The sequence below is a fragment of the Eriocheir sinensis genome, chromosome 35 (assembly GCF_024679095.1).
Source record: "Eriocheir sinensis breed Jianghai 21 chromosome 35, ASM2467909v1, whole genome shotgun sequence".
Lineage (NCBI taxonomy): Eukaryota > Metazoa > Arthropoda > Malacostraca > Decapoda > Varunidae > Eriocheir > Eriocheir sinensis.
The window spans coordinates 3,786,013-3,812,044 of NC_066543.1; the positions used below are offsets into that span (position 1 = coordinate 3,786,013).

The window sequence follows — 26,032 nt, forward strand, 5'->3', positions numbered from 1 at the left end:
TCACTAATGCTTCCTGCCGCCCCTTCCCACGGCCGTGTCAACTCTGCCTCCAGCGGCTGCGCGGGAAGGGAACAGAAGGGCGCGCCAGGGACGACTTGCTGCCTAAAGGGAAAAACGTTAGGCAAAAACATATGGAAGAGAGAAATAATAAACGTTTTCATGTGTCATGTTTCATTTAACGTAAAGTTCTGGCGGCCAAAAAATGGAAAAACAAATATAAATAGAATAGATATAATAAAAAGTTTTCCATCTTTCATATTTTATCTAATGCAAAGTTCCGGCGGCCAAATTTCAGGTTGTATTAATCCCCTTTATGCTTCCCTGCTGGAGATAATGAAAGCATGCCATTTCATTTCAAACTCTAGTCCTTCTGTTTCCTGGAATTCATGAAAAATATTTAAAGTAGGAGTTTCCGGTTCAGTTATTTTCTGTATAATTATTACTGGAATTCAGTCTTTGTGCGCCATGGATATACTTAATGTTATTTTTTTTAATATTCTTGGTGTACAAATACTTCATGTAACCATATGCATAAGCTTAGTATATTATTCTAGTCCTAGTAATAAAGGCACAATCATAATTAACATGGAGCAAACACATGGAATCAGTCATACTTGGCCAACTTTCACTTCAACCTTGTCTAAAGATGTTGGCAGTTAATTGTATAAGTAAAGTTAAAGTTGGGGGCATGCACTGTAGCTGCGCGTGGCCTCAGTGTTAATCTCACACACAAAATAGAAGCAGATTTCCAAACAATATTGATGAGAGGGAAAGAGAGAGACGCATTGGGAATCAAAGACTGGCTGGCAAGACGATGATAAAGAACGCCAACACTATCACCTTCAACAACACCCTTCCTGGAACATTACATTTCATCTGCAAGTCAAACATTTATTGCCTCCTTTCGACAACTTCTGGTTTCGTAAATAGTAACACCGCGCTATGTTGTTGTTTTCTGCCTTTCATTTAGCCGCCCTTCAACAACACCCTTCCTAGAACATTACATTTCATCTGCAAGTCAAACATTCATTGCCTCCTTTCGACAATTTCTTCTGGTTCCATAAATATTGCCTCCTTTCGACAACTTCTTCCGTAAATAGTAACACCGCGCTATGTTGCTGTTTTCTGCCTTTCATTTAGCCGCCCTTCAACAACACCCTTCCTAGAACATTACATTTCATCTGCAAGTCAAACAGTTATTGCCTCCTTTCGACAACTTCTGGTTTCGTAAATAGTGACACCGCGCATGTTGTTGTTTTCTGTCTTTCATTTAGCGGCCCTTTGATCTGTCCCTCCAGCAGCAAGATAAACTTCCTACATTCACGTTCACCTGTCTGCCTTCAGGAGTATAATTATCTAGCATTTCCATTCTTTCCAACTTGACTTTAACGATTATAGTGTTGTGTGTAATGGAGACCGCCACCTCTAACGTTGTCTTCCCACAGGACATCGCCTGAATCAAAGAGTTGTCACTGCTTCTTTTCGCCTGTTAGCCTCAAAGTGGGTCATTACAACTTTTCGCTCTTTCTTTTAATCTAACGTGCGTCAGATGTGCTGCAGAGAAGGTCACAGTTACAAATTTACCCTTCCCGGAAGACCACACAACACCTGAGTCAATTCGCTGGCTATGCTCATTACCTCCTGTTAGTTTTCAAGCATCTCATTATCATTGATCACCTTTACCACTCGAGCCACTCTTTGATCATGGTGTTTTGATGCGCCACGTCAGCAAACTTAAAAATCCTGCAGCACTACACCTTAATCAAACGGCTGTCTGTCACCTTTACCACGTGTTTGTATCCCAATGTCTCACCAATCACCATCGTTTATTTTTCACACTCTACCACTCTTTGATCATTGCCTTTTAGTGTGCCATGTTCACAAATATAGCAATCCTGGAACACTACACCTGAACGCAATACTATATCTATCGTCTCTCCCACTTGTTTGTTTTAAAACGTCTCACTAATCACCATGAGCCACCTTTTAAACTCTTACCACTATTTGATCATTGCCTTTTAGTGCGCCACGTCCACAAATATAGCAATCCTTGAACACTACACCTGAACCAAACACTAAGTCTATCCTCATTACCATCTGTTAGTTTTAAAGTCTCACTAATCTCCATCGTTCACCTTTAACACTCTTACCACTACCATCGTTCACCTTTAACACTCTTACCACTCTTTGATCATAGCCTTTTAGTGCGCCACGTCCACAAATATAACAATCCTGCAACACTACATCTGAACCCAATACTAAATCCATCCTCCTTACCACTTAGTTTTCAAGCGTCCAGTTATCATCGTTCACCTTCCCCTGAATCCCTTGTCTTGAGCGTCCGCCAGTCTTTCTCAATGCGTCGTTCCGGACAAGGCCATCCCCACGCACGCCTCTCCAGGGTTTGGGAAGAATTGGCTGCGTTCTCTCTCCGTTATTCTCTTGTAAATCTTTCTATCTCCAGGTGGTGTCTTGTCCTCCAGTCTCACAAACTCCTCCTTTCCTTTCCCCTTTGGTTTTCTTTCCTCTTCATCTCTTTTATTCTCAACAGACTTTTCCCCCACTTCGTTTTCTCACATTTGTTTGCTTTTTTGTTGCTGTTTGGACACTCAGGGTTTTTATTTTTTATTTTGTTTTCCTTCTTTTTATCCCCGCTCTTTTTTCTTCTTTTCTCTGAGTTCGTTTTTTTCTTTTGTTTTCCTTCTTTTTATCCCCGCTCTTTTTTCTTCTTTTCTCTGGGTTCGTTTTTTTCTTTTGTTTTCCTTCTTTTTATCCCCGCTCTTTTTTCTTCTTTTCTCTGGATTCGTCTTTTTCTTTTGTTTTCCTTCTTTTTATCCCCGCTCTTTTCTCTTCTTTTCTTTGGGTTTCTGTTTTTTCTTTTGTTTTTCTTATTATTGTTCCAGCTATATCTCTTATTTCCTTTTTATTTCTCTACAGTCCTTTTTCTCTTCGTGTTTTCTTTCATGTTTACTCCTTTATCGTTTGGACACAGCGCCTCGTCATTTTCTTCGTGTATGTTCATCTTATTCCAGCTATTCCTCCCCTTTTTCCTCTGCTTTTGTTCCCTTTTATCTCCTTTTATTCTCAAGAGTCATCTTTCTTTTTTTCTGTTATTTGGACACACAAGATTTCTCCTTTCCTTCTGTTGTTTGGACACGCAAGATTCCTACTATTCTGTTGTATTCTGTGTATACATTTTCGTCATATACTTTTCTTTCTCTTCTGTTTTCCCCCATTTCCCAGTCTCCTTTAAGGCAACCTTGACCCATTTTCCCTTAATTTTAGAGTAGCCCTCTTAACCTCACCCCCGGCAACCCTTACCCCATTTTCTTTCAGTACCTATTCCATTAAACCACTGTTCTTCTTACTATTAACATCCCCTAACTTAATACAAAATCCTAACCCTTATTTATATATCTCAAGAATAAGTGAATGTATATATTTTAATTTTAAGGCAACATCCCCTTAAGCGTGGTATAAGCGCCAGTAAGACTCTCTCTAAACTCACACTCCCTCGCATCCTCAGTAACGTAACTAATCATGCAGGTAAACACACATCTCCCTCCCTTTATCCCCACCCCCAGTCCACCTCCCCCTTCTTTTTTTTATTTTTTTTATTTTTACTCTCTCTCTCTCTCTCTCTCTCTCTCTCTCTCTCTCTCTCTCTCTCTCTCTCTCTCTCTCTCTCTCTCTCTCTCTCTCTCTCTCTCTCTCTCTCTCTCTCTCTCTCTCTCTTCATCTCCGGTTCTCTTCTCGTTTATTTCTCAGTCACCCCTTAATTCTTGCTTCCTCATCTTTTCCCTTTCCACCTGTAAACAGTAAACAACCCTCCCTTTATCCCTTCCGAGTTTGTCCTCCTTCTATTGTCTCTTTTACCTTTCTCTCATCTCTAGTTCTCTTCTCGCTAATCTCTCATTAACGCCGTAATTCTCGTTTTCTTGGCATTTTCACCTAAGAAACTCCACATGCAGACAGTATACAACCGTCCTCTTATCCCTTCCCATTTTGTCTTTCTCATTTCTCGCGCTCTCTCTCCTTTCTCTCATCTCCGTTTCTCTTCTCGTTTATCTTTCAGTCTTGTTGTTCTTATGCCTGCTAGCCACTGTCTGCCTGCTCCCTCCCTGTATTTATTTTCAGTACGTGCTCCGGCATACGCTCTAATTTCACGTAAGTGCAACCTTGTCTGCCCTCCGCCCTTGTACGTGTCGCCTCACCACTAACACACCTGAAGGATGGCTTTGAGTGTGTGCGCGTGTGAGTGTGCGGGGGCGGGGTGCTGCGTCCTAACACGAGACACCCTCAGCATGTGACCGGTGTGGTGGCTGTTGGGTAACTCCGTAGTCTGGTAGTTTAGCCTGAGTTGGTGTTGGTAGTTGATAGTGTGAAGGTAGAGTGAAGTCGTTGGTGATGAGGTGAAGGCGAAGTGAAGCAAGCCGTAGGTAGAAGGGAGGAACAGGAGTGATATACGTTGTTTTGTTGGTGGTTAGTTTAGCCTGAGTTGGTGTTGGTATTTGATAGTGTGAAGGTAGAGGAGTGAAGTTGTTGGTGATGAGGTGAAGGCGAAGTGAAGGAAACCATAGATATAAGGGAGGAACAGGACTGATATACGTTGTTTTGTTGGTGGTGAGGTTTTAAGGCAGAACCATGAGGAGTTAGAGATACCGTGCTGTAGGTGGCAGTGGTGAAGGGTAATGGCGAAGCGTTGCAAGAACCATTCTGTCGAAGTTGGCGTCAATGGTGGAAGAAGAGTAAGGGAAAGTTTTCTGTTAGTGGAGGCGTTGAGTGGGGAAGAGGGAGTGTAATAGAAACCTTCTGGGTGACGGTGACACTGAGGAAGGAAAAGAGAGAGAAAAGGAGAAAAGGAGAGAAAGGCTTAGTCCTCATTATTTTGCGTCACATTATATCCACTTTTAAGTCTCCCAATAATGTGGAATTAAAATCTGATAACAATAGAAGTGAATTGGTTGTTTGGGGGATTACAGAGAATAGAGAGGAAGAAGAGCAGGAGAAAGTTTACAAAAAAAGTTAGATAAAACAATTCTCTTGGTGGTAGCGTTGAGGGAGGAAGAGAGCAAGAGGTAGAGACAGTGTGGGAGTGGCTGGTGGCTCTAACGGACTCATTCTTTGACGAGGACAAGACACACGCTCCCCCTGACCACCGCGCTCGCTGCCACCTCTGAATATGATGAAGGAAAGTGATCGCGAATACCCTTGACCCCGCGAATACCCTTGAAAATCAATTAGTGTTGGATTATGACCTATTTTTTTACCATTTTCATATTTCATTCTTCAACCTAAATCCGTGATAAAATCGAGATGAAAACCATTATTTTATTTCGGTTCCTCCAAATTCGCGCCCACCTTTCACCAAAATGCTCTCACCTTTATCTATCTTCGACCCATCTCAGGTCATGCATGAACAAACAAAGGTAGAGAAGTAGATATCACCCGCGTGTCTACCTTGTAAAAACAAATTCACGGCCTTTACCAGTCTATTTGTGGTCATACACGGACTAGGAAAAAACGGAAAACACTCCAGCGCCGCCCAACCTGTATAAACAAAACAAGTCTTCCTCGCTGTTCCTCTCCTCCAGCGTTGGCAAGTTATCGTACGCACCACATGGTACCTATCATTTTTTAAGTTAATAAGCCTCAAACTCTCATACCTACACAAATAACGATGGAAAATCAAAGCTAGCGTTAAATCTCTTATTGATTGATGTTTGTTCGTTTGTTTTTGCTATAGTTATTGGTCAGAAACGACGAAAATGCAATGCGATGAGTACGATAATTTGCCAACGCTGCTCTCCTCCGACGTGCAATAACTGCCTCTAACTTTAGCTTCAGCCTCGCAACCTTGCAGTGACGTCATTCGGTGCGGACACGTAGCGACTCGCAAGACATTGAGGGTCGTATTGCAAGACATTTCGCCGCCCAAGAACACATATTTGACAAGGCTTTCGTAGGAGTTGTGGGCATTTCCAGTAGTTTTATGACCCAGGTGGTAATTAGACCCTTCTTTTGTACCCTGAACCTCAAGAAGCACTCATTAGAACCCGACTGACCCCCTCCTTGACTTTTAGAAATAGATGATGTGAGAAGCGAAAATGTCTTATGATACAGACATAGAGAATCATAATTTCCTTCGAGTCTGGGTTCCTCAAAGTTCAGTTCGCGCCCAAACATGTAACTGGCCCTCGAAAGTACAGTGTCGCGGGCTTTTTTTTTTCATATTGTTTTCTTTTTTTTACGCCCTTGCACTGTCTCCTCTGCTGTAAAAAAAAATAACAATAATAATAATAATAATAATAAAAACAAAGAAATTACGAAATAACATAAACTGGAAATAGATAGCTAGATACCAGACGGGGACAGGTACTCAAGTCTTAATTAAACCCGCGTTCACAAATATTTCACCGCCTATACGTTCACCTGTTTGAAAAGGCTCTCGACCCCTCATTCGGCCACCTCTTTGGATTCTTTTTGGGAGCAGGGAGTTGCGGGCTTTTTATTATTGTTTCCTTTTATTTGTGTGCCCTTGAGCTGTCTCCTTAGTTGTAAAAATAAAAATGTTATAAGAGATTTGCATGGGAAGTCTTATGAGCCCTGCAGTGGTTTGACAAGGATTCTGTATCACGAACGACAAACACACCCATGCGACCTTGACTGATCCTCTCTGTGGCCCAGGAAGACACCCGAAGCGATGACTTGAAGCGACTGAGGACCACCGTTGCCAGGTTATCGTACTCAGAGCATAGTATTTACCGGTTTCTGACGCCTAACTATTGCCAAAAAACATCAAGATCTAACTCTTTTAACGATAACTATAAATGAGTTTCGTTACTGGAGCCCACAAGACAGTTTTGGGGTAGGAAGTCGGGAAATATAAGCGGCTGAGTACGACAATCTGGCGACGTTGGTCTTAGTACTACCAAAGGGGTTGCAAAGGGATCATGAAGGTAATGCATATAATAAAGCTGATTGAGAATAAGGGTCGTATTTTAAAACATTTCGTCGCCAGAGTTCACCTATTTGATAAGGCTTTCCTATGAGTCTGGGGTATTTTCAAAAGTAGTTTTATGACCCTGGTGGTAGTCTGACCCTTCCTCTATACCGTGAACCTAAAGAACCACTCATTAGATCACGATTGACCCCATCTTTGACCTATAGAAATACTTGATGAAAGAAGTGAAAGTGTCTTACAATGCCAACCTAAGAGCCTCAGTACTATCAAAAGGCTTACATTAGGGTCATAAGAGTAATGTACATGTATATAATAAAACTGAGACTGAGAACACGGGTCTTACTAGTATCAAAAAGGCTTGCAAATAGGTCACAAGAGTAATGCTTACAATAAAACACGGGCCAATAAAAATAGGGTTTTGAGGAACACTGATTCATATGCAGAAAATAATGCAAAGGTCCCGCGAATGACGTTACTGGCAAGGAAATGATATATAAACCTTGGTAGAATTACTCTGACTAGACACAGCTGGACTCTTTCCGGTGTAGAGCAGAAGCAAATCCAACAAATGTATTTATGTTTACTTCCTGTTAGACGTAAGTTAATACATTAAGTAGAAGCAGAAACGCTCAACAAGATTACTCTCAGGATTTGCAGCACTTTTTAGAGAGAATTTCTCTTCCACAACAGAGAGAGAGAGAGTGTGTGTGTGTGTGTGTGTGTGTGTGTGTGTGTGTGTGTGTGTGTGTGTGTGTGTGTGTGTGTGTGTGTGTGTGTGTGTGTGTATATATATATATATATATGTATATATATATATATGTATGTATATATATATATATATCTACAAATATATAGCTCTATATACACACACACACACACACACACACACACACACTCTCTCTCTCTCTCTCTCTCTCTTTAATGTCATCACTCACTTTCAATCACTCCCATCCTCACTCTCACCCTCACCCTCTCACTTTTCCTCATTCTCCCTTCCTTCCTCCCTCCCTCCCTGCCTTGGCCTGAGGAGCAGCGGGGACGACCGTGAGTTATGATTTAATTACGACATATTTCCCCGGAAGGCTCGTCGGGGCTCCTCGCGAGACAAAGCCGCGCCCCAACGTGAATGTAAACACGCGCCAAGGTCATGGAGCAGTGTCGGGCGTCGCGGGGAGAGCGGGGAGGTCGCGCGCCCGTCCTGTTACCTTGTGTCCACCTCCGTGTTATTATTTACTTCTGGAGAAGCGCGCGCCGACGATGCAGTGTTAGAATATGATGACATGCGTCTTGTGTTGAATCAGAACCTTTGCCGTGGCAGGGTGGAGTGCATTAACATGAGATAGAGAGGGTGAGAGAGGGAGAGAGAAATTTAGACATTGTATTTGTTCACCAGTGGAATTATGGCGACAATTGTTAATGATGATACTAATGACGATGATGAATAAGCAGAGTTGTAGAAAATTAAGACACATTCATCGTATTTTCTGAGATAATCCCTCTTGCTCATTTCCTAGACTAAATATAATCAATTCAATTCACCTCTTGTAACGAATCATGTCCTTGACCTAACCTCTCGGATAAGCTGACGCTGAACGTTTCCAATACCTTCCTGTTAACGGCTGGCACCTGTTATGAAAGCCTCAAGCTGTGTCTCGCGTTTAAGCTGAATGGTAAGCTGAGGCACTGATGAAAGCGAGAGCATGGAGGGTTTACGTCAGAGAATCCAGGTAACACATGAATCCAGGAAACACATGAATCCAGGTAACACATTTTCCCCGGAAGAGTTCATCACGCAGAATAAGAGAAGGGAAGAGTTCGGCGAAGCCCTTAAATATTTGTTAGAACGTTAGTATTCCTTTTGTCGCCTCTCTCCCCCTTTTCATACAGTCTTTCTCTTTTGCTCCTCCACCCCCCAACCCCCCACCAACCCCCTCCTCCTTCCCGTCATCTTTTCTCCTTCCCCCTCTTCGTTTTCACACTTTTCCCTCCCCTCACTCGCCTCCCCTCGCGCCTTACCGAGAAAGAATGCAAACTGAGACTCCGGTGAGCAATTTGTGGAAGCGTGGAGCGAATGCGTGTCGGTGTGCAAGAGATATTCATTCATTCATACATTTATTCATTCATTCACGCCGTTTTTTTCTTTCATTCATTCCAGGAAATATGTTAAACGTCACATATTTCTTTACATAATCACACAGCACCACCACTACCACCACCACAACCTCCCCTCCGTCAACAACCACCATCACCACCACCACTGCCTCCACTAACACCACCACCAGCACAAACAACACTGCCACATTTACCGCTGTCATCACCACTATTACTTCAATTCCACCCCCATCATCACCACCATCACCACCATTGCATTCACCCAGCCATACCGTCACCCTTCCCCCTTAACCTTGACACACAAAAGCACCACAATCCTGCCCCATAACACCACACGTCACGCCACAGTCACACGAACAATACCACGAGCAAACACCTTCACTACACACCTCCACCTCCTCCTCCTCCTCCTCCTTCTCTTCCTCTGACTCCTACAGCTTTGCACCCTATCCAAAATCACCAACACCACAACCACACCAACACCAAACCCCCATCAAATATCACTCACACAACCAACATCCACATACTACACAACCCTCAACCAACCTCCTCCTCCTCCTTCTCTCTCTAAAACTCCAATTCTACCTTCTGCAGCACAAACTTTTCCTCCTCCTCCTCCTCCTCCTTCTCTCTCTAAAACTCCAAATCTACCTTCTACAGCACAAACTTTTCCTCCTCCTCCTCCTCCTTCTCTCTCTAAAACTCCAAATCTACCTTCTACAGCACAAACTTTTCCTCCTCCTCCTCCTCCTCCTCCTTCTCTCTATAAAACTCCAATTCTACATACCTTCTACAGCACAAACTTTTCCTCCTCCTCCTCCTCCTCTCGCTAAACTCCTATACTCCACCTTTTCAACTAAAAATCTACCCCCCCACCGGACAGAACGCTGAGAAGGACGACGTGGAGTATGCTGAGCTCACCTTCAACAACGGCAGGAACAAGAACAAGAGCAACAAGCGCGGAGGCGGAGGGCCAGGGGGTGCGAACGGGGTCATCAGAACAGCCGACACATCACCGATCTATGCCACCATTGACCACACACGCACGGCACAACAACAACAGCAACAGCCCCTCAACCCCCCGCCCCCACCGCAGCACCACCAACCCCAGCAGGCCACCAGTAAGCAGGGCGGTAAGCAGAAGAAGCAGGTGTATATCCCTCAGGCAGGCGGCAAGACAGGGAAGCAGATAGCAGGCGAGTGTGACCCCCAGCCTTCAAGGGAGCCCGATGAAATCCCTCTCATGGATGCCGCCTTGGAGAGCAGCGTATAAGAGAGAGAGAGAGAGAGAGAGAGAGAGAGAGAGAGAGAGAGAGAGAGAGAGAGAGAGAGAGAGAGAGAGAGAGAGAGAGAGAGAGAGAGAGAGAGAGAGAGTTTTTTTTTTTCTCTCCATCCCTCACCCCCCCTCATCCATACTCTCTTGCACCTCTCCCCACTCCTCCTCTTCCTCTTCCTCTTCCTCCATTTTTTACTCTTTACACCCACCATTCCCCCACCTCCTCCTCCTCCTCCTCCTCCTCCTCCTCCTCCTCCTCCTCCTCCTCCTCCTTATCCTTCTCCTCCTCCTCCCCCTCCTCCTCAATCTTTTAATGTTCCCCCTCGCCCTCTCCCTCTCCCTCTTACTCATGCTTCTCCTCTTTCTCCTCCTCCTCCTCCTCCTCCTCCTCCTCTTCACTCCTCACAAAGTGTTGCCCCCCCCCCCCCTCCACTCTCCTTACACTCACAGCTTTAGGAATCAGCTGAGAGGAGCACTTTTTTATATGAGCATTCGTCTGAAAGTGGTAGTGTGTGTGTGTGTGTGTGTGTGTGTGTGTGTGTGTGTGATTATCCTATATGTCTGATGTGTGTGCGTGTTTGCATAAGCCATTTTCTTCGGTCCGGCCATTATCCCATTTTCTACGGCACGGCAGGGGTCGGGCAGGGAACATGACGCGAGAAGGCACTGGTAGACGAAGACTTCAGAAACACTCCTCACATGCATTTCCTACCATAACAGTTACTATCTTATCTGTCATTAGTTACCATCTAATATACAACACATCGTACACATCGTAGGCGCGACTACACCATCATATATACAACATACCGTAGGCGCGACTCGTAGGGGCGACTACAGTAAGATAAACGTTTCATAGTGTAAAGTGGGATACAAATAGACAGACAGACAGAAAACGTTTGAATAACAGAGCTAAGGAGATAGACGTTTCAAGGGTAAAGTGAGAAAGAAATAGATAGATGGTGAGACAAAAAACGTTTGGATGACAGAGCTAAGGAGATAAACGTTTCATAGTGTAAATTGAAATAGAAATAGATAGATAGAGAGACAGAAAACGTTTGAATGACAGAGCTAAGGAGATAAACGTTTCATAGTGTAAAGTGAAATAGAAATAGATAGATAGAGAGACAGAAAACGTTTGAATAACAGAGCTAAGGAGACAAACGTTTCATCGTGTAAAGTGAAATCGAAATAGATAGTGGGACAGAAAACGTTGAAATCACAAAGCTAAGGAGAAAAACGATTCAGAGTATGTAAAGTGAAACCAGCAGATAGTGCAATAGTAAACGTTTCAATGACGGAGCTAAGGAGAGACGCCTTTCGAGGTGTTGCAATCCCGCTAAGAGAGGACTGTCGTGTTTCCCTGCATGTGTGTGTGACCCGATACCTCGTTTCTCCCCTCGCTACACACCTGCCGAGGCTTAATTACAGGTATTCAGGCAACCTCTTCCCCTCCTTCACCTGCCTCGCTTATTCCTGTCCTCTGTTTTATCTCTCTCACTTTCTCTCTCCCTTCATTTATCTCTCTCTTCCTTTCTCTGCTTCTCTCATTCTCGTCTCTTCTCCATTGTTACTTCGTTTATCTCTCTCCCTATCTCTGACTTTCTCATTCTCGTCTTTTCTCCTTTGGTAATCTCATTCTCTTCACCGTCTTTGTCGCTTGCCTATGTGAAACGAAGGAAAAATAAAGAAAGAAAACAGAAACTTATATTAGCGCCACATGAATATCCGAGCTCTCAGAAGAAAGGGTTTAAAATGTATACAGACCGACGTTGCTGATGTTAGTAATTTGTTTGTAAATATAAAGAACGAAAACACAGGTATATAATCACAAGTGTTTCCAGGTGACAAATATGGTTACTGTTTGTGTTTAGCCTATGTTGTTTATTTTGATAGTGTTTGTTTTAGAAGACGATGGCTTGGATTGTGTGTGTGTGTGTGTGTGTGTGTGTGTGTGTGTGTGTGATAATAATCCAAGTTGTACACGCACATGACATAAAAATACATGTATAAACTAGCACACACACACACACACACACACACACACACACACACACACACACATCATAAGAGAGAGAGAGAGAGAGAGAGAGAGAGAGAGAGAGAGAGAGAGAGAGAGAGAGAGAGAGAGAGAGAGAGAGAGAGAGAGAGAGAGAGAGAGAGAGAGAGAGAGAGAGAGAGAGAGAGAGAGAGAGAGAGAGAGAGAGAATTTAGAGTGTGTTAATCGAGCTTGCAGAGTCAGGAGAAACTGGAGATCACTTTTTCCTTTGAGAGAGAGAGAGAATGCCATATGTATATTTATATTTATATAATTTTATATATATTTTGACTAGGCTAACCACCAAAGGGAAGACTAATGAATGCTATAAGTGTCCTTCCTGAATTAGTAAGTGTAAGGTAGTAATCTATTTTCGGTACCGTAGTGATTAGCGAGGAAGCTGAAGCAAGTCGCCGAAGCCTGAAACCTCAATATGTGTCGTGGAATACGTTTAAGGGGAGCCGTCTGTGAAAGAGGATAATTATGCTGAAGAAAACAGTGCCGTTGGAAAGACAGAGAGAGAACGGAGAAAAGTGTGGTGGAAACAGAAAGACCGTGAATAAAAGTAGAAACAAGAAACAAATGAGTCAGTAACATGGAAACAGTGCAGAAAAGTGGTGAAGAATACAATATGTTAACAAGGGAAGAATACAATGAGAATACACAGAGAATACACAGAAAATACAATGAGAAGAATACAAGGAGATGTTAACAAGGAAAAGAAGAAATATTAGGAACCCGAGCGGTGTGTGTGTGTGTGTGTGTGTGTGTGTGTGTGTGTGTGTGTGTGTGTTCTTGAACTGCCTAAGTCGCCCATTTACACACACACACACACACACACACACACACACACACACACACACACACACACACAGAAATACCCTCAAGTAGTCCTTTTGTAACATCAGTCGCGTGTCCGCCTCCGCCTCGGCTGAACTAACTCCACTGCGCTATATTAAACTTCAAGGGCTTGGCGGGTCTTCTTGGGCCATTAGTGTTCTTGAATGAGGTAGTGTGACCGTGCGGGGCTGCGTGGGCGACTATGAGGGTGGCAAGGAAGGGACGGGAAGGAGAGGGGGAGAGAAGCGAAGGGTAGGAAGGAGAAGGGGAGAGAAGCGAAGGGTAGGAAGGAGAGGGGGAGAAGCGAAGAATAGGAAGGAGAGGGGGAGAGAAGCGAAGGGTAGGAAGGAGAGGGGGAGAGAAGCGAAGGGTAGGAAGGAGAGGGGGAGAGAAGCGAAGGGTAGGAAGGAGAGGGGGAGAGAAGCGAAGGGTAGGAAGGAGAGGGGGAGAGAAGCGAAGGGTAGGAAGGAGAAGGGGAGATAAGGTGAGCAAGGTCATTGAGAACGAAAGCAAGAGGGAAAGTGAAATGAATTTGTCAGAGGAATTATTAAAAAGACGAAAGAAAAGCGAAAGCAGAATGAAAGGTTTGGAGGAGGGAGGCACAAAGAGGGAAAGTGATGAAAGTGTGTCAAGGGAATTTACTAAGAAGACAAAGGAAAGAAGAAAAGAATGAAAGGTTTGGCAAAGGAGGGAAAAAGAGAAAGTGATAGAATTATGTCAGAAATACCTGTGAAAAGACAAAGGAAAAGAGAAAAGGAGAGTAAAAGGATCGGAGAAGAAGATAGTAAAAAGGAGAGAGGGAAGGAAGGAGACACGGATAGATAAAACAGAAGAGATAGAGAGGAGGGGCAAAGAGATAGAGAGAGGGAGGACGAGAGAGGATGAAAAAGAAGGTGTGTAGAGACGTAGAGCCGGGAAGAGGAACGAAAACAAGGAAAGATGATAGAGAAAATGAGAAGAGAAAAAGTGTAACAGCATAGAGTGAATGTAGTTACGATGCTTGTTATGAAGAAGATCCCTAAATGAAAATGAACACCTGAAAAAGATCCCTAAATGAAAAGGAGCCCCTGAAAAAGATCCCTAAATGAAAACCAGTACCTGAAAAAGATCCCTAAATGAAAACCAGTACCTGAAAAAGATCCCTAAATGAAAACCAGTACCTGAAAAACATCCCTAATTGAAAACGAGCCCCTGAAAAAGATCCCTAAATGAAAACCAGCACCTGAAAAAGATCCCTAAATGAAAACGAGCCCTGAAAAAGACCCCTAAATGAAAACAAGCCCCTGAAAAAGATCCCTAAATGAAAACGAGCCCCTGAAAAAGATCCCTAAATGAAAACCAGCCCCTGAAAAAGTTTACTAAATGAAAACGAGCCCTGAAAAAGATCCCTAAATGAAAACCAGCACCTGAAAAAGTTCACTAAATGAAAACGAGCCCTGAAAAAGATCCCTAAATGAAAACGAGCCCCTGAAAAAGATCCCTAAATGAAAACGAGCCCTGAAAAAAGATCCCTAAATGAAAACGAGCCCCTGAAAAAGATCCCTAAATGAAAACGAGCCCCTGAAAAAGATCCCTAAATGAAAACGAGCCCCTGAAAAAGATCCCTAAATGAAAACGAGCCCCTGAAAAAGATCCCTAAATGAAAACCAGCCCCTGAAAAAGATCCCTAAATGAAAACCAGCACCTGAAAAAGATCCCTAAATGAAAACGAGCCCCTGAAAAAGATCCCTAAATGAAAACCAGCACCTGAAAAAGTTCACTAAATGAAAACGAGCCCTGAAAAAGATCCCTAAATGAAAACGAGCCCCTGAAAAAGATCCCTAAATGAAAACGAGCCCCTGAAAAAGATCCCTAAATGAAAACCAGCCCCTGAAAAAGATCCCTAAATGAAAACGAGTCCTGAAAAAGACCCCTAAATGAAAACCAGCACCTGAAAAAAGTTCACTAAATGAAAACGAGCCCTGAAAAAAGATCCCTAAATGAAAACGAGCCCCTGAAAAAGATCCCTAAATGAAAACGAGCCCCTGAAAAAGATCCCTAAATGAAAACCAGCACCTGAAAAAGATCCCTAAATGAAAACGAGCACCTGAAAAAGATCCCTAAATAAAAACCAGCCCCTGAAAAAGATCCCTAAAAAAAACAGCCCCTGAAAAAGATCCTAAAATTAAAACCAGCACCTGAAAAAGATCCCTAAATGAAAACGACCTCCATTTCAAAGTTTACTTAAAGTGGGGGGCTCCCGTGGTCCCGTGGTAGAGTCTCTGACTTGCGCTTCGGCGGAGTGCTAAGGCGTGGGTTCGAGACCTATCAGTTACCACGGGGGTGGAAAGGTGGGCTCTTTCCGACACCCTCAGCCCCGTTGTTGGGCCTCCTCCTTGAAAAAGAATTGGGTATCTCTCTACCAGCCGTCTGGGGGGTTGCGCGGCATGCACCGCCTCCCTCCATTGGGGTATATCCCCAACGAAATACCGAAAAAAGAAAAAAAGTTTACTTAAAAAAAAAGGTGAAATGAAGCATAATTACAAGGCTTGTCTAAATCCAAGCATAAAAAAAAAATTAATAGGAAGAGAAAAAGAATAAACGTGCAAAAAAAAAAAATAATACTCCAACCCCCAAAACTTGAACTGCGTCGAAACTGGGAAACAAGTGAGGATGAAGTTGAACCCAAAATAAATATTAGAACTTATTCCAAACCCGAAGTTGCACAGTGAAAGAGAAAGAGTGAGAGAGTGTGAGACAGAGAGGAGGGAAAGAAAAAGAGTCTGGTCAGTCAAAGGGGGAACTTGTGACCAAAACTCTTCCTTAAGCCTCGAGTTGCTAAGCTGAGGAGGAAACGAACACAAGGAAGAGAAGAGAAGAGAAAGGAAGAGATCATTAGGGAAGAGACAGAAGAGAAGAGGAAAAAGTGACCAATAAGAGAAGAGGAAAGAACCCCAAGACGAGATTCAGAAGAGGGAGGGAGGAGAAAACGAACACAAGGGAGAGAAGAAAAGAGAAAGGAAGCCGTCATTAAGGAAGACACAGAGGAGAGGAGGAAGCATAGTAAAAAGTGACCAATAAGAGAAGAGAAAAGAACCCCAAGACGAGATTCAGAAGAGGGAGGGAGGAGAAAACGAACACAAGGGAGAGAAGAGAAGAGAAAGGAAGAGATCATTAGGGAAGACACAGAGGAGACGAGGAAGGACCATTAAGTGAAGAGAAAAGAACCACAGGACGAAATTCGGAAGAGGAGAAAAGAAAGGAAAGGAAGAAGAGAGAAAGAAAGAGAATATGTGAAGAGAAGGAAAAGGGAAACGGAGATAAAAAGTGATTGTACGAATAGAAATAAAAAGATAAATCAATGCAAAAAAGAGAATTGTGAGAAGGAACAAGAAACCACCTGAGGAAGAAAAAGGAAGGGAAGAAAAGGGAATAGAAAAAGAGAAGCAAAGAGATGAAAGAAGAAAAGAGGAAAAGAGGAGAGGAGAGAAACCACTACAAAAAGAGAACAAAAACAGAAGAAGATCGCCCCCCAAAAAAGAGAGGAGAGAAACAGAACCCAACGCAAGCAAGAAGAAACCCAGAAGCCAAGAGAAAAGAAGAAAAGAGAAGAGGAGAGGAGAGAAGCGAGACCTGATACCCCGACAAGCTTAGGTAGGAGGATAAAGGGTCAGGCAGCGACGTGAGGGCCTCCAGTGCTGCATGAAGGGCCAGATGGGGAGGATGTCGCCCTCTCATGCCTGGCTGGCCTGGGGGAGCCTTGGGTCATCAGAAGCTGAGAAGCACTTAAGAGGCACTTAGTTCTGAGAAAGGACCTGAGGCTGAGAGAGAGAGAGAGAGAGAGAGAGAGAGAGAGAGAGAGAGAGAGAGAGAGAGAGAGAGAGACTGTCTAACATGCAAGCTCTCTCCCCTGAAGCGTGTCTCAGGTACCTTCCGTAAAAAGCATTATCCTCACTCCACGTCGCTCACAAGGCCTCTCCTCCCTTCCCCCTCTCCCTTCCTGTCCCTCCTAGTAACTCTCTCTCTTTTTTTTCTCTCTCTCTCCCTCCCTCTCTCCCTGTCCCTCCCTGTCCCTCACTCTCACTCACAAGGTACATATTTTCAGGAGAATAATGTCCTCAGTACCTGGTCCAATATTTTCTCCTTCAGCGATATCCTCCTCCTCCTCCTCCTCCTCCTTCAAGACGCCCATTTCTTAATCACAGTGTCATTCCTCTCGAGACATAAATTTTCAACAAGTTCCTCGTTTCCTAAAGAGATTTTTTTCCCCGAGCTTTCATGGTTCCCTCACCTGTGTCGCCTTCGCAGGTGGGAGTCAGATACCTAAATGCTTAAATATTTATCCCTTTGCTCGAACTGGACAAAAAGAAATACTGAAGAAAAGAAAGAAGTCAGATAACGGAGGAGGCGCAGCTTAAGACGTCAATTGAGGGAGAAGAGAACGAAGGAAGAAGTCGAGGGTATATATTATAGAGAAGACGTTCTGACTTCTATATTATTTTCCTCTTTCTTTCTCGGCGCCTTCCCCCACCTCAGCAGCGGCCTTTCCCTGATATATGATGCACAGGACCTCGCCGCCAGCCAACCTTCAGGAGTGCAGGACAAAGAAGGGAAAGAGGAGGGAGGAAGGGCCGGCATGTAATGGATTAACAGGTAAAATGCGAAGACACGAATGAAAGAACACGCAACGTTGTCTCGGAGTACAGAATTTCCGTTTTCTTCGAAGTGCCTGACACCTGCGGGCCCTCGCGAGCTGGGCACAAAGGGCTCGTGTGAGGAAGGGGATGAACCACACCAGGCCTTGTTCACAGACGGATCCGTGGGGAGCGAAAGGAAAAGTGAAGGAGTGCAAACTGCCTGGAATTACTCAAACATTTCCCCTCCTCTTTCCAAACATCCTGAAACTCGGAATTCTCGTGTGTGTTTGTCATGTTTCGGGCCATAAAACACCGCCTTCCCTCTCCCTCTCGCTCGTCTCGGACTCTGAAAAAGTTCGCACCAACTGCTAGAAAAAGAGGAGCAAAAGAACAACTTGTGTAACCAGATGCAAATAGCAGAGTGACATCTTGTAAACAGGAAGAGAAAAGTAAGCGCAGAGTTTCCCCAACAACCACAATTTTCTTCCACAATCCTCGCCCCGCCTTCCCTCCTCTCTTGCCCCCGTGCAGAGGCGGAAAAAAAATCTTAAACCAAATATCAAGGAAATACGGAGTTACGCTGACAGACAGACATACAGAACTTGCCAGAACGTTCTAAAAAGGCCAGCATGATACGAACTTCCACATAAAAAGGTCACTAATAATCCCTTCAGATCGAATCACCGTCGCAAATGCGAGACACCAAAAAGTTCAGAAGTTGACAAAGCGTTCTCATCGGCCAGCATACTACGAACTCGCACACAAAAGAGCTATTAAAAAAAACTTAACATCGAACCCAGAACCCAGTCACTTGCATCCGCCACCACACCACCACCCAGCCCAACCGTCGACTTCCCACTCACACACTTTAGGACACTTACGAACTCGAGTTTCAACTTCGAGGAGAGAAAACAATTAGCAGCCGAGGGAGCGATTTAAGCTAAGCAAAGGTCCCGGGCATTGACGAGCCGCTCTCTGGAACAGCACTGTGGGGAAGAGGCTTTGAATGCGCTTGAGGAAGGAAGAAAGGAAGAAAGAAAATGGAGAAAAGGCTCATTCGTTATCCGGGCAGTCAGTGAGAGAGAGGGAGAGAGGGAGAGATAGTAAAAGGAAATCAAAATAAAAAGAAAAGGGAAGAGAGAGGATGGAAGGAAGGATGAAGGAAAGAAGGAAGGAAGAAGAAAAAAAGCAAAGTTTATTCGTTTTCTGGCAATCATTGAAAGGGAGAGACAGTGAAAGGTAGTCAAAACGGAAAGGAAGGGAAGACAGAAGGAAAGAAGAAAGGAAGGAAGAAAGGAAGGAAGGAAAAGGAGAGACGGTTCACTCGTTTTCAGGGCAGTCAGTGAGAGAGTAGTGAAAGGTTATCAAAACGGAGAGAAAGAAAAGCAAGCATCGGAAGTGAAAGGCGATGGAGGTGCCAGCGGAAGCGAGGAACAGGCAAGCCTCGATTCAGGTTCCCTCTGGCGGCCTTGAGGAAAACCGCGAAGGACGTCTGAAGAGAGAGGGTGAAAAATGTGCACAAAATATCGGAACTCCTTTTCCTTCGTTGTCTTTTCTTCTTTATCCGGACTGTCAGACTCGTGTGCTAGGCAGATTAACCCAACATGCCTCAAGAAAAGTGGAAAAAAAACATGTGCGAAAAAATATTTGCTTTCTTTTCTTGTTTTTATTTTTTTTACTTTCCCTCGCGTGCTGTACGGTCAAGCCGCCACCACCACCACCTCCATCCTCATTTTTATTCCAGTTTCATGATGTTTTTTTTCTCTCCTCATTAGCTTAAGAGTCGCACGATTTCGTAGATTGTAGGTCACGAACTGCTGATAACACAGACATCTTGCCCACATTTTTTTTCTTCTGATGACCTAAAACTTTTTTCTTCGCCTGTACATATTTTAGAATCGCAGTTTATTCCACGAAGCGAAGGGAAGGAACATTAAGCCCACCACTGTAATATTTTTTTAAGTATTCTGATCCTATTACGTTGATCCTTAAAAAATTGCGTAATATGAGCAAAACCTCAGTACGTCTATACATCAACACGTAGATTATCGTCACCTTCGTAAGCAAACCGCCTATGTCATTATTTTCTACTTTACAGGAAATAGGAAAAGAACTGTCATTATCTCATTTGGCTTAAGATTTAGGCAGGAATGAAAAGGCCAATTCTAGAACACTCAAACCCTGAATGACGAAGGCAACTCTACAAAAACGGGCGTCACGTGTTAAAAAATTGATGTAGACAAAAACCTGGAAATCGCTGAAAAATGACTTAGGCGATTATTTCATGAAGGTGACGATATTTCATTCATTATTTAAACGTAGATTATTTCATTCATTATTTAAAATCCAAAACATGCCATTTTTTTCTCTCGTCAAGCTCTAAAAAAAAGCAACACGACCAGGAACTTTCAATTACCGGACATAAACACAACAAAAGCACGCCGTATTTTTGCGCTAATCTCTGAATATAATAGAATATGAAGTGAGACTTTTAATATTCCAAACTCACACAGCAGAACACGCCACGCAACGAACCTCTAACAAGCGGATCAGAACCTCCATATTAGAGACTTGAGCCGCTGATTACTGACTCGATCCCTCATCCAGACTCGGGCCACGATGAACCAATTTTTTATGAGCCGTGCAGTGTCTAGTCATGTAGCGGCGCTTGTACGACCCACGTCCCAATTATGCCAATGTGTATGTGCCTTAGCTGACATGTACGTATACGAAATGAAAGGCCCGCATTGCTGTACGTTCATGTGTCTGTATCAACGTGTATCAATTACCGGCCGTTAACGCGTCTTTGACAATATCGGGTGAAGGAAAGTACAGAAAAAATCGTCACATATTGCTTCGACTCCTCGTCTCATTCTGCTACAGTTCCAACGTTCATGTAAACCGATTTGCAGCGGAAGTGTTTGGTTGCACCGATTTAAGGAGCCGATTTCACAGTCCAACACAGTGTCTTCGTAACAGCCCGAACCAAACTATAGAATCCCATACAATCCAAAATGGTGAGGTCTTCGATGCCACACTAAATACACAAGACTTTTCCCGTATAGTTTCATCAAATTTGTGAACTTAAATATTAACAGCAGACACTATACAAGGAAATTTCGAAGGCTCTGGTATTGGTTTGGGAGCTTACTAACCCATCATGGGGAACTGTGAAACTGGCCCTATGTTCCGATCAGATTTGTATGACTAGAATAGACACACACCAGGGCAAGACTTATAAATGTTCAAATGACAACAAATAAGTATAACCTGAGTCTTAAATACATAAACTTTATACACAAAGCTTGGACCTTCAGAGTTTATATCAATATATCAATCCTGCCAATGCTGTTAAAATATATATGACAATTGAATAAATGAATTAGTAAAGTATAGCAGTAAGTTTGTATAGATTTTGCATATAGACTTTTGTACAAATCCTGGAGAACACACACACACACACACACACACACACACACACACACACACATACTATTGCACTGTCATTCCACCCTTGATAAACGGGCTGAGCTAGGCAGTGATGTGTGCTTATGTGCTTGCCTCTGTGTGTGTGTGTGTGTGTGTGTGTGTGTGTGTGTGTGAACGAGCTCCAGAGGGTGTGTATAACATTTCTACACGTAAACTAAGATAGAACTCTAAGGATCAAATAACGTGTTCTCTCCACCTCACCGTCTTCGGGAGGGCTGGCGGCTACGCTGACGAGATGTTCCGAGCGCCGCCTCTCCGATCACGTTTTGCTTTAGTCTATGATGTAAAATAACGCGTTTTTATTCATTTTTATTATCAATTTTCTTTAGGATTAGCTGATAAGGCTGACGTGTGGTGATAGTGTAAATATTGTCGAGAGAGAGAGAGAGAGAGAGAGAGAGAGAGAGAGAGAGAGAGAGAGAGAGAGAGAGAGAGAGAGAGAGAGAGAGAGAGAGAGAGAGAGAGAGAGAGAGAGAGAGATACTGTGTATGTCTGTGTGTGAAAAGGAGGCATTTATTTTTTTCTGGAATAATTACTTTGTATTATATTAAGGCAAACTCTGTAAAATCCTAAGTAATAAGTTCTGTTAATAAAATAGATAAAGGAATTGTGGCCTTATACAACCTGAGAGAGAGAGAGAGAGAGAGAGAGAGAGAGAGAGAGAGAGAGAGAGAGAGAGAGAGAGAGAGAGAGAGAGAGAGAGAGAGAGAGAGAGTTAACATGACAACTGTGATAGATAATACTGGGAGAAAATAGTTACAAAAGCAGATGGTGGAAAGGAAGCAGAGGGTGATGAAGAGGAGGCAGAGGAGGAAGAGAAGGGGATGAAGGAGGAGGAAGAGGAGGAAGAGAAGGGGATGATGGAGGAGGAAGTGGGAGGAGTTAAAGCAGGTGTAGGAAACATGAAGAGAGAGGAGGAGGAGGAGGAAGTGTGGAGTTGGAAAGGAGAGGGATAGGAAGAAGGAGGAGGAGAGAGGAGGAGGAGCAAGTAAAATAGAAGGAAAGTGAAAACCTAATTTAATAACATTACAAAAATGGAAGAATGAGAAGCCTGAGGAAACAGACGAGACAAGAAAGAGAGACGTGGTGAAAGAGGAGGAAGACAGAGAGGAGGAAAAAGAGGAGGAGGAGGAGGAAGGGAAATAAAACAAGGAGGAAGCATCAGAGAAAAAGAAGGTGAAGCGGAAGGCGAAAAAACAGACGGCGAAAAGAAAGAAAGAGGAAAGCGAACAGGTAAGAGATGAAGTAAAGGGAGGTGGACGAAAATGAATTACAGAAGGGGAGAGTGTGGAAATAGACGAGCAAGAACAGGAGCAAGAACAAGAAGAACAAGAACAAAGACGACAAGAACAAGATGATGACGAAGAGAAGGAAGGGAAACGAGGAAAAAAAGGAAAAGAAAAACAGAGGTCGTACCGGAAAATGAGATAAAAAGGAGAAGAAAAAAAGGAGCAAGCTGAACAGATGAGAGAGAGAGAGAGAGAGAGAGAAAGGAGGTGCTGAAGGAGAAGCAGGTGGAGGGAAGCATTTGGTAGCCAGCAACATTTCCGGCAAAGAGATTAATTCCCTGCTCAGGTGGCGGACCCGTAACTCTTGCCACTCTTTTTGGTGTGTGTGTGTGTGTGTGTGTGATGATTAAAGAGGCGTCACTCCCTTAGCTCCGCCTGGCCCTGCACTGCTGATAAAGAGGGAGAGAGAAAGAGAAAGAGAGGAAGAGAGACGGTAAGGCAAAACATGTACACGGCTTATCACCTCCCTCCCTCCGCCTCCTAACGCGTTGCAGACATGTATTTATGCTGTTCAGTGTTCGTCTTGCTCTCTCTTCCTCTTCTTTATCTTCTTTCAACACGAGATGATTAAGATGTCCAGTTTATCTCGTTAGCTGTTCTTTATCTTCTTCTAACACGGAATGATTAAGATATCTAGTTCATCCTACTTTTCTCCTTCTTCGTCCTCTTCTTTTCTTCGTCTTTTTCTTCTTCCTTTTCTTCTTCTTCTTTTAAAATCGTATGAGATATCTTATTTATAACGTCCTCTCTTGCTCTTTTCACAAGGATTATTAGTCTCCATTTATGTGTTTGTTATAAGTCTCAATTGCCATTCCTTTTTGTTCCATTCAATCTAGTTAGAATGCACAAAAAAAGAGTAATTAGAAAAAAATACCATGGAATACAAGACAAAATTTATCCTCTCTCTCTCTCTCTCTCTCTCTCTCTCTCTCTCTCTCTCTCTCTCTCTCTCTCTCTCTCCTGGAATACAAGACAAAATTTATCCTATCGCTACCTAACCTCTCTCTCTCTCTCTCTCTCTCTCTCTCTCTCTCTCTCTCTCTCTCTCTCTCTCTCTCTCTCTCTCTCTCTCTCCTGGAATACAAGACAAAATTTATCCTCTCGCTACCTAACCTCTCTCTCTCTCTCTCTCTCTCTCTCTCCTGGAATACAAGACAAAATTTATCCTATCGCTCTCTCTCTCTCTCTCTCTCTCTCTCTCTCTCTCTCTCTCTCTCTCTCTCTCTCTCTCTCTCTCTCTCTCTCTCTCTCCTTTCATGTTCGCTCTCCATGAAAAACTGGGCGTCAAACAAACAACAATCGCAGCGCCAACTTTATATCAGCCGCTGGTGCAAAATTTGACAACACTGCGAAACAACACAACGCGATCCTGTGTTTCTGCGGCCCTTCCATTTTCTTGTGTGTGTGTGTGTGTGTGTGTGTGTTTGAAATTTATAGCGCACTCATATAGTTTCTCACCAACCCTCTCTCTCTCTCTCTCTCTCTCTCTCTCTCTCTCTCTCTCTCTCTCTCTCTCTCTCTCTCTCTCTCTCTCTCTCTCTCTCTCTCTCTCTCTCTCTCTCTCTCTCTCTCTCTCTCTCTCTCTCTCTCTCTCCTTTTGCTCCATCCCTTCTCTTCCTTTTCCTTTCCTTTTCTTTCCCATGCTTCCCTTCCCTCCTTTCCCTTTATCAACCCACTCCACACACACACACACACACACACACACACACACACACACACTGCAATTGACCAGCGTGCACAGACTGGGTACAGGAGCAAGGCAGGAGCAGAGTGCAGTCCTTCACGCCTACAAACAACCTTGCATGGCTTGTCGCACCTCGGAAATTAATGGTGATTGCCCGCCTGGCAGGTCACGGGCGTGCAGTCAAAAGCCGCAGGTACAGGATCACAGACCAATCACGAAGACTTCAGGTTACAACAAAAATAATACAAGTCACCAAGATCAAAAACACCTGAATTTTTTTTTCCCACGCCTGCTTTGAAATTATGAGACTTGATATTCTCCTAAAAGTCGAAATCGAACCTCTCCACCCGAAATTGACCTCTCTTTTAGCTACTCTTTACTTTTTACTTTTGTGGGAGCGGCGAGTAGCGGGCTTTTTTTATTACCCTTTTTGTTGCCCTTGAGCCGTATCCTTTGATGTAAAAAAAAAAAAAAAAAAAGTCTCAGAATAACACAGATGGAAATATTAAAATCAAGTAGCATCTGCCTTCACACCACACTCATAGCAACGCCAGACATCACCTAGTTTTCTTAGTTAAAGTATAAAGACTCCATACGAGGATTAAGAGCAGGGAGGAAACGACAAAGCATTAACGGAGATTAAGGATAAGGACAAGAAGAGATGAGATGAGAGGAAGCGAGCATCTGAGAAGGAAAAAAAGTATCAAAGACAGAGCGTGTAGGGGGAAGTATAGGAGGGAAGTATAAAGATAATCCACCTCTTAAGAAAATTAGAAGGTGAAATAAATGTCCGGAAAAATAAAAACACAAAGAACAAAGAGAAATTAAGGAACAATAAGAGAGAGAGAGAGAGAGAGAGAGAGAGAGAGAGAGAGAGAGAGAGAGAGAGAGAGAGAGAGAGAGAGAGAGAGAAGATAATCCACCTCTTAAGAAAATTAGAAGGTGAAATAAATGTCAGGAAAAATAAAGAAAACACAAAGAACAAAGAGAAATTAAGGAACAATAAGAGAGAGAGAGAGAGAGAGAGAGAGAGAGAGAGAGAGAGAGAGAGAGAGAGAGAGAGAGAGACTCAAATATCATGTGCATGCCGTGTGGTGGAAGGGAAGGGGGAAGGGTGGAGGTAGACTGAGGGAAAGGGAGGGTGGAAGGAAAGAGAGAGGAGGGGGGAGAGATAGACTGAAGGAGTGGGAGGGTGGAGGGAAGGGAAAGTGTTGGGTCGGAGGGAAAATCACTAAGGAAAGGACTGGAGGGAAGGAATGAAGGAAGGGGGAGAGGAGAGAAAAGGGGACGAGGAAAACCTGGAAAAGGTATATAGGAAGGGTGTGTAGTGTGTATGTTTGAGAGAGAGAGAGAGAGAGAGAGAGAGAGAGAGAGAGAGAGGTGACTCAAAATTAATAGCAGAGAAAAACAAAGACACTGATTAGCCATTATCATTAAGCTGACTCCAAATTACTGTTAGAAAGGATCCATATAACTTTATCAAATAATTTTCAGATTAAAGCCATGAAAAGCCACATCTAAGCCAGACAGGAGAGAGGCATTTTCACACGCTTTCGGCTCTCACAAATATTCCCAAAGGCCACAAAGGAGATTAATTGTTTAGGTTCTCAGGGTTTTTTTCACGTTCATGATGCAATGGCTTGTCAAACTATCGCTAGACCCATAAAACTATCCATGGAAATACCCAAAACTTCTGTGAAAAATTTATCAAGCATGTGTGTGTG

At 43.4% G+C, this 26,032-nt stretch overlaps 1 protein-coding gene and 1 long non-coding RNA gene across 21 annotated transcripts in view; one reads left to right on the forward strand and one right to left on the reverse strand.

Annotated features, from left to right (window-relative positions):
* Positions 1–10,450, forward strand: part of LOC127007258 (nephrin-like) — a 47,861-nt gene extending 37,411 nt beyond the window's left edge. For all 3 annotated transcript variants that reach the window (XM_050878000.1, XM_050878002.1, XM_050878001.1), the window contains exon 12: positions 9,960–10,450. In XM_050878000.1, coding sequence (XP_050733957.1) covers positions 9,960–10,349 — 390 coding nt within the window. In that variant the 3' untranslated portion in view covers positions 10,350–10,450. The remainder of the gene's footprint in view (positions 1–9,959) is intronic.
* On the reverse strand, positions 10,386–21,936 carry LOC127007259 (uncharacterized). Of its 18 annotated transcripts, none has more exons than XR_007760155.1 (4): positions 15,286–21,936; positions 14,915–15,099; positions 14,637–14,697; positions 10,386–14,575 (listed from the first exon to the last, which is right to left on the reverse strand). It is a non-coding gene; the product is annotated as an uncharacterized LOC127007259 (long non-coding RNA). The 18 variants fall into 18 exon arrangements; XR_007760152.1 differs by having other exon boundaries at positions 14,915–15,160; XR_007760153.1 differs by having other exon boundaries at positions 14,915–15,285; positions 15,408–15,552.
* Between the last annotated feature and the right edge of the window lie 4,096 nt (positions 21,937–26,032).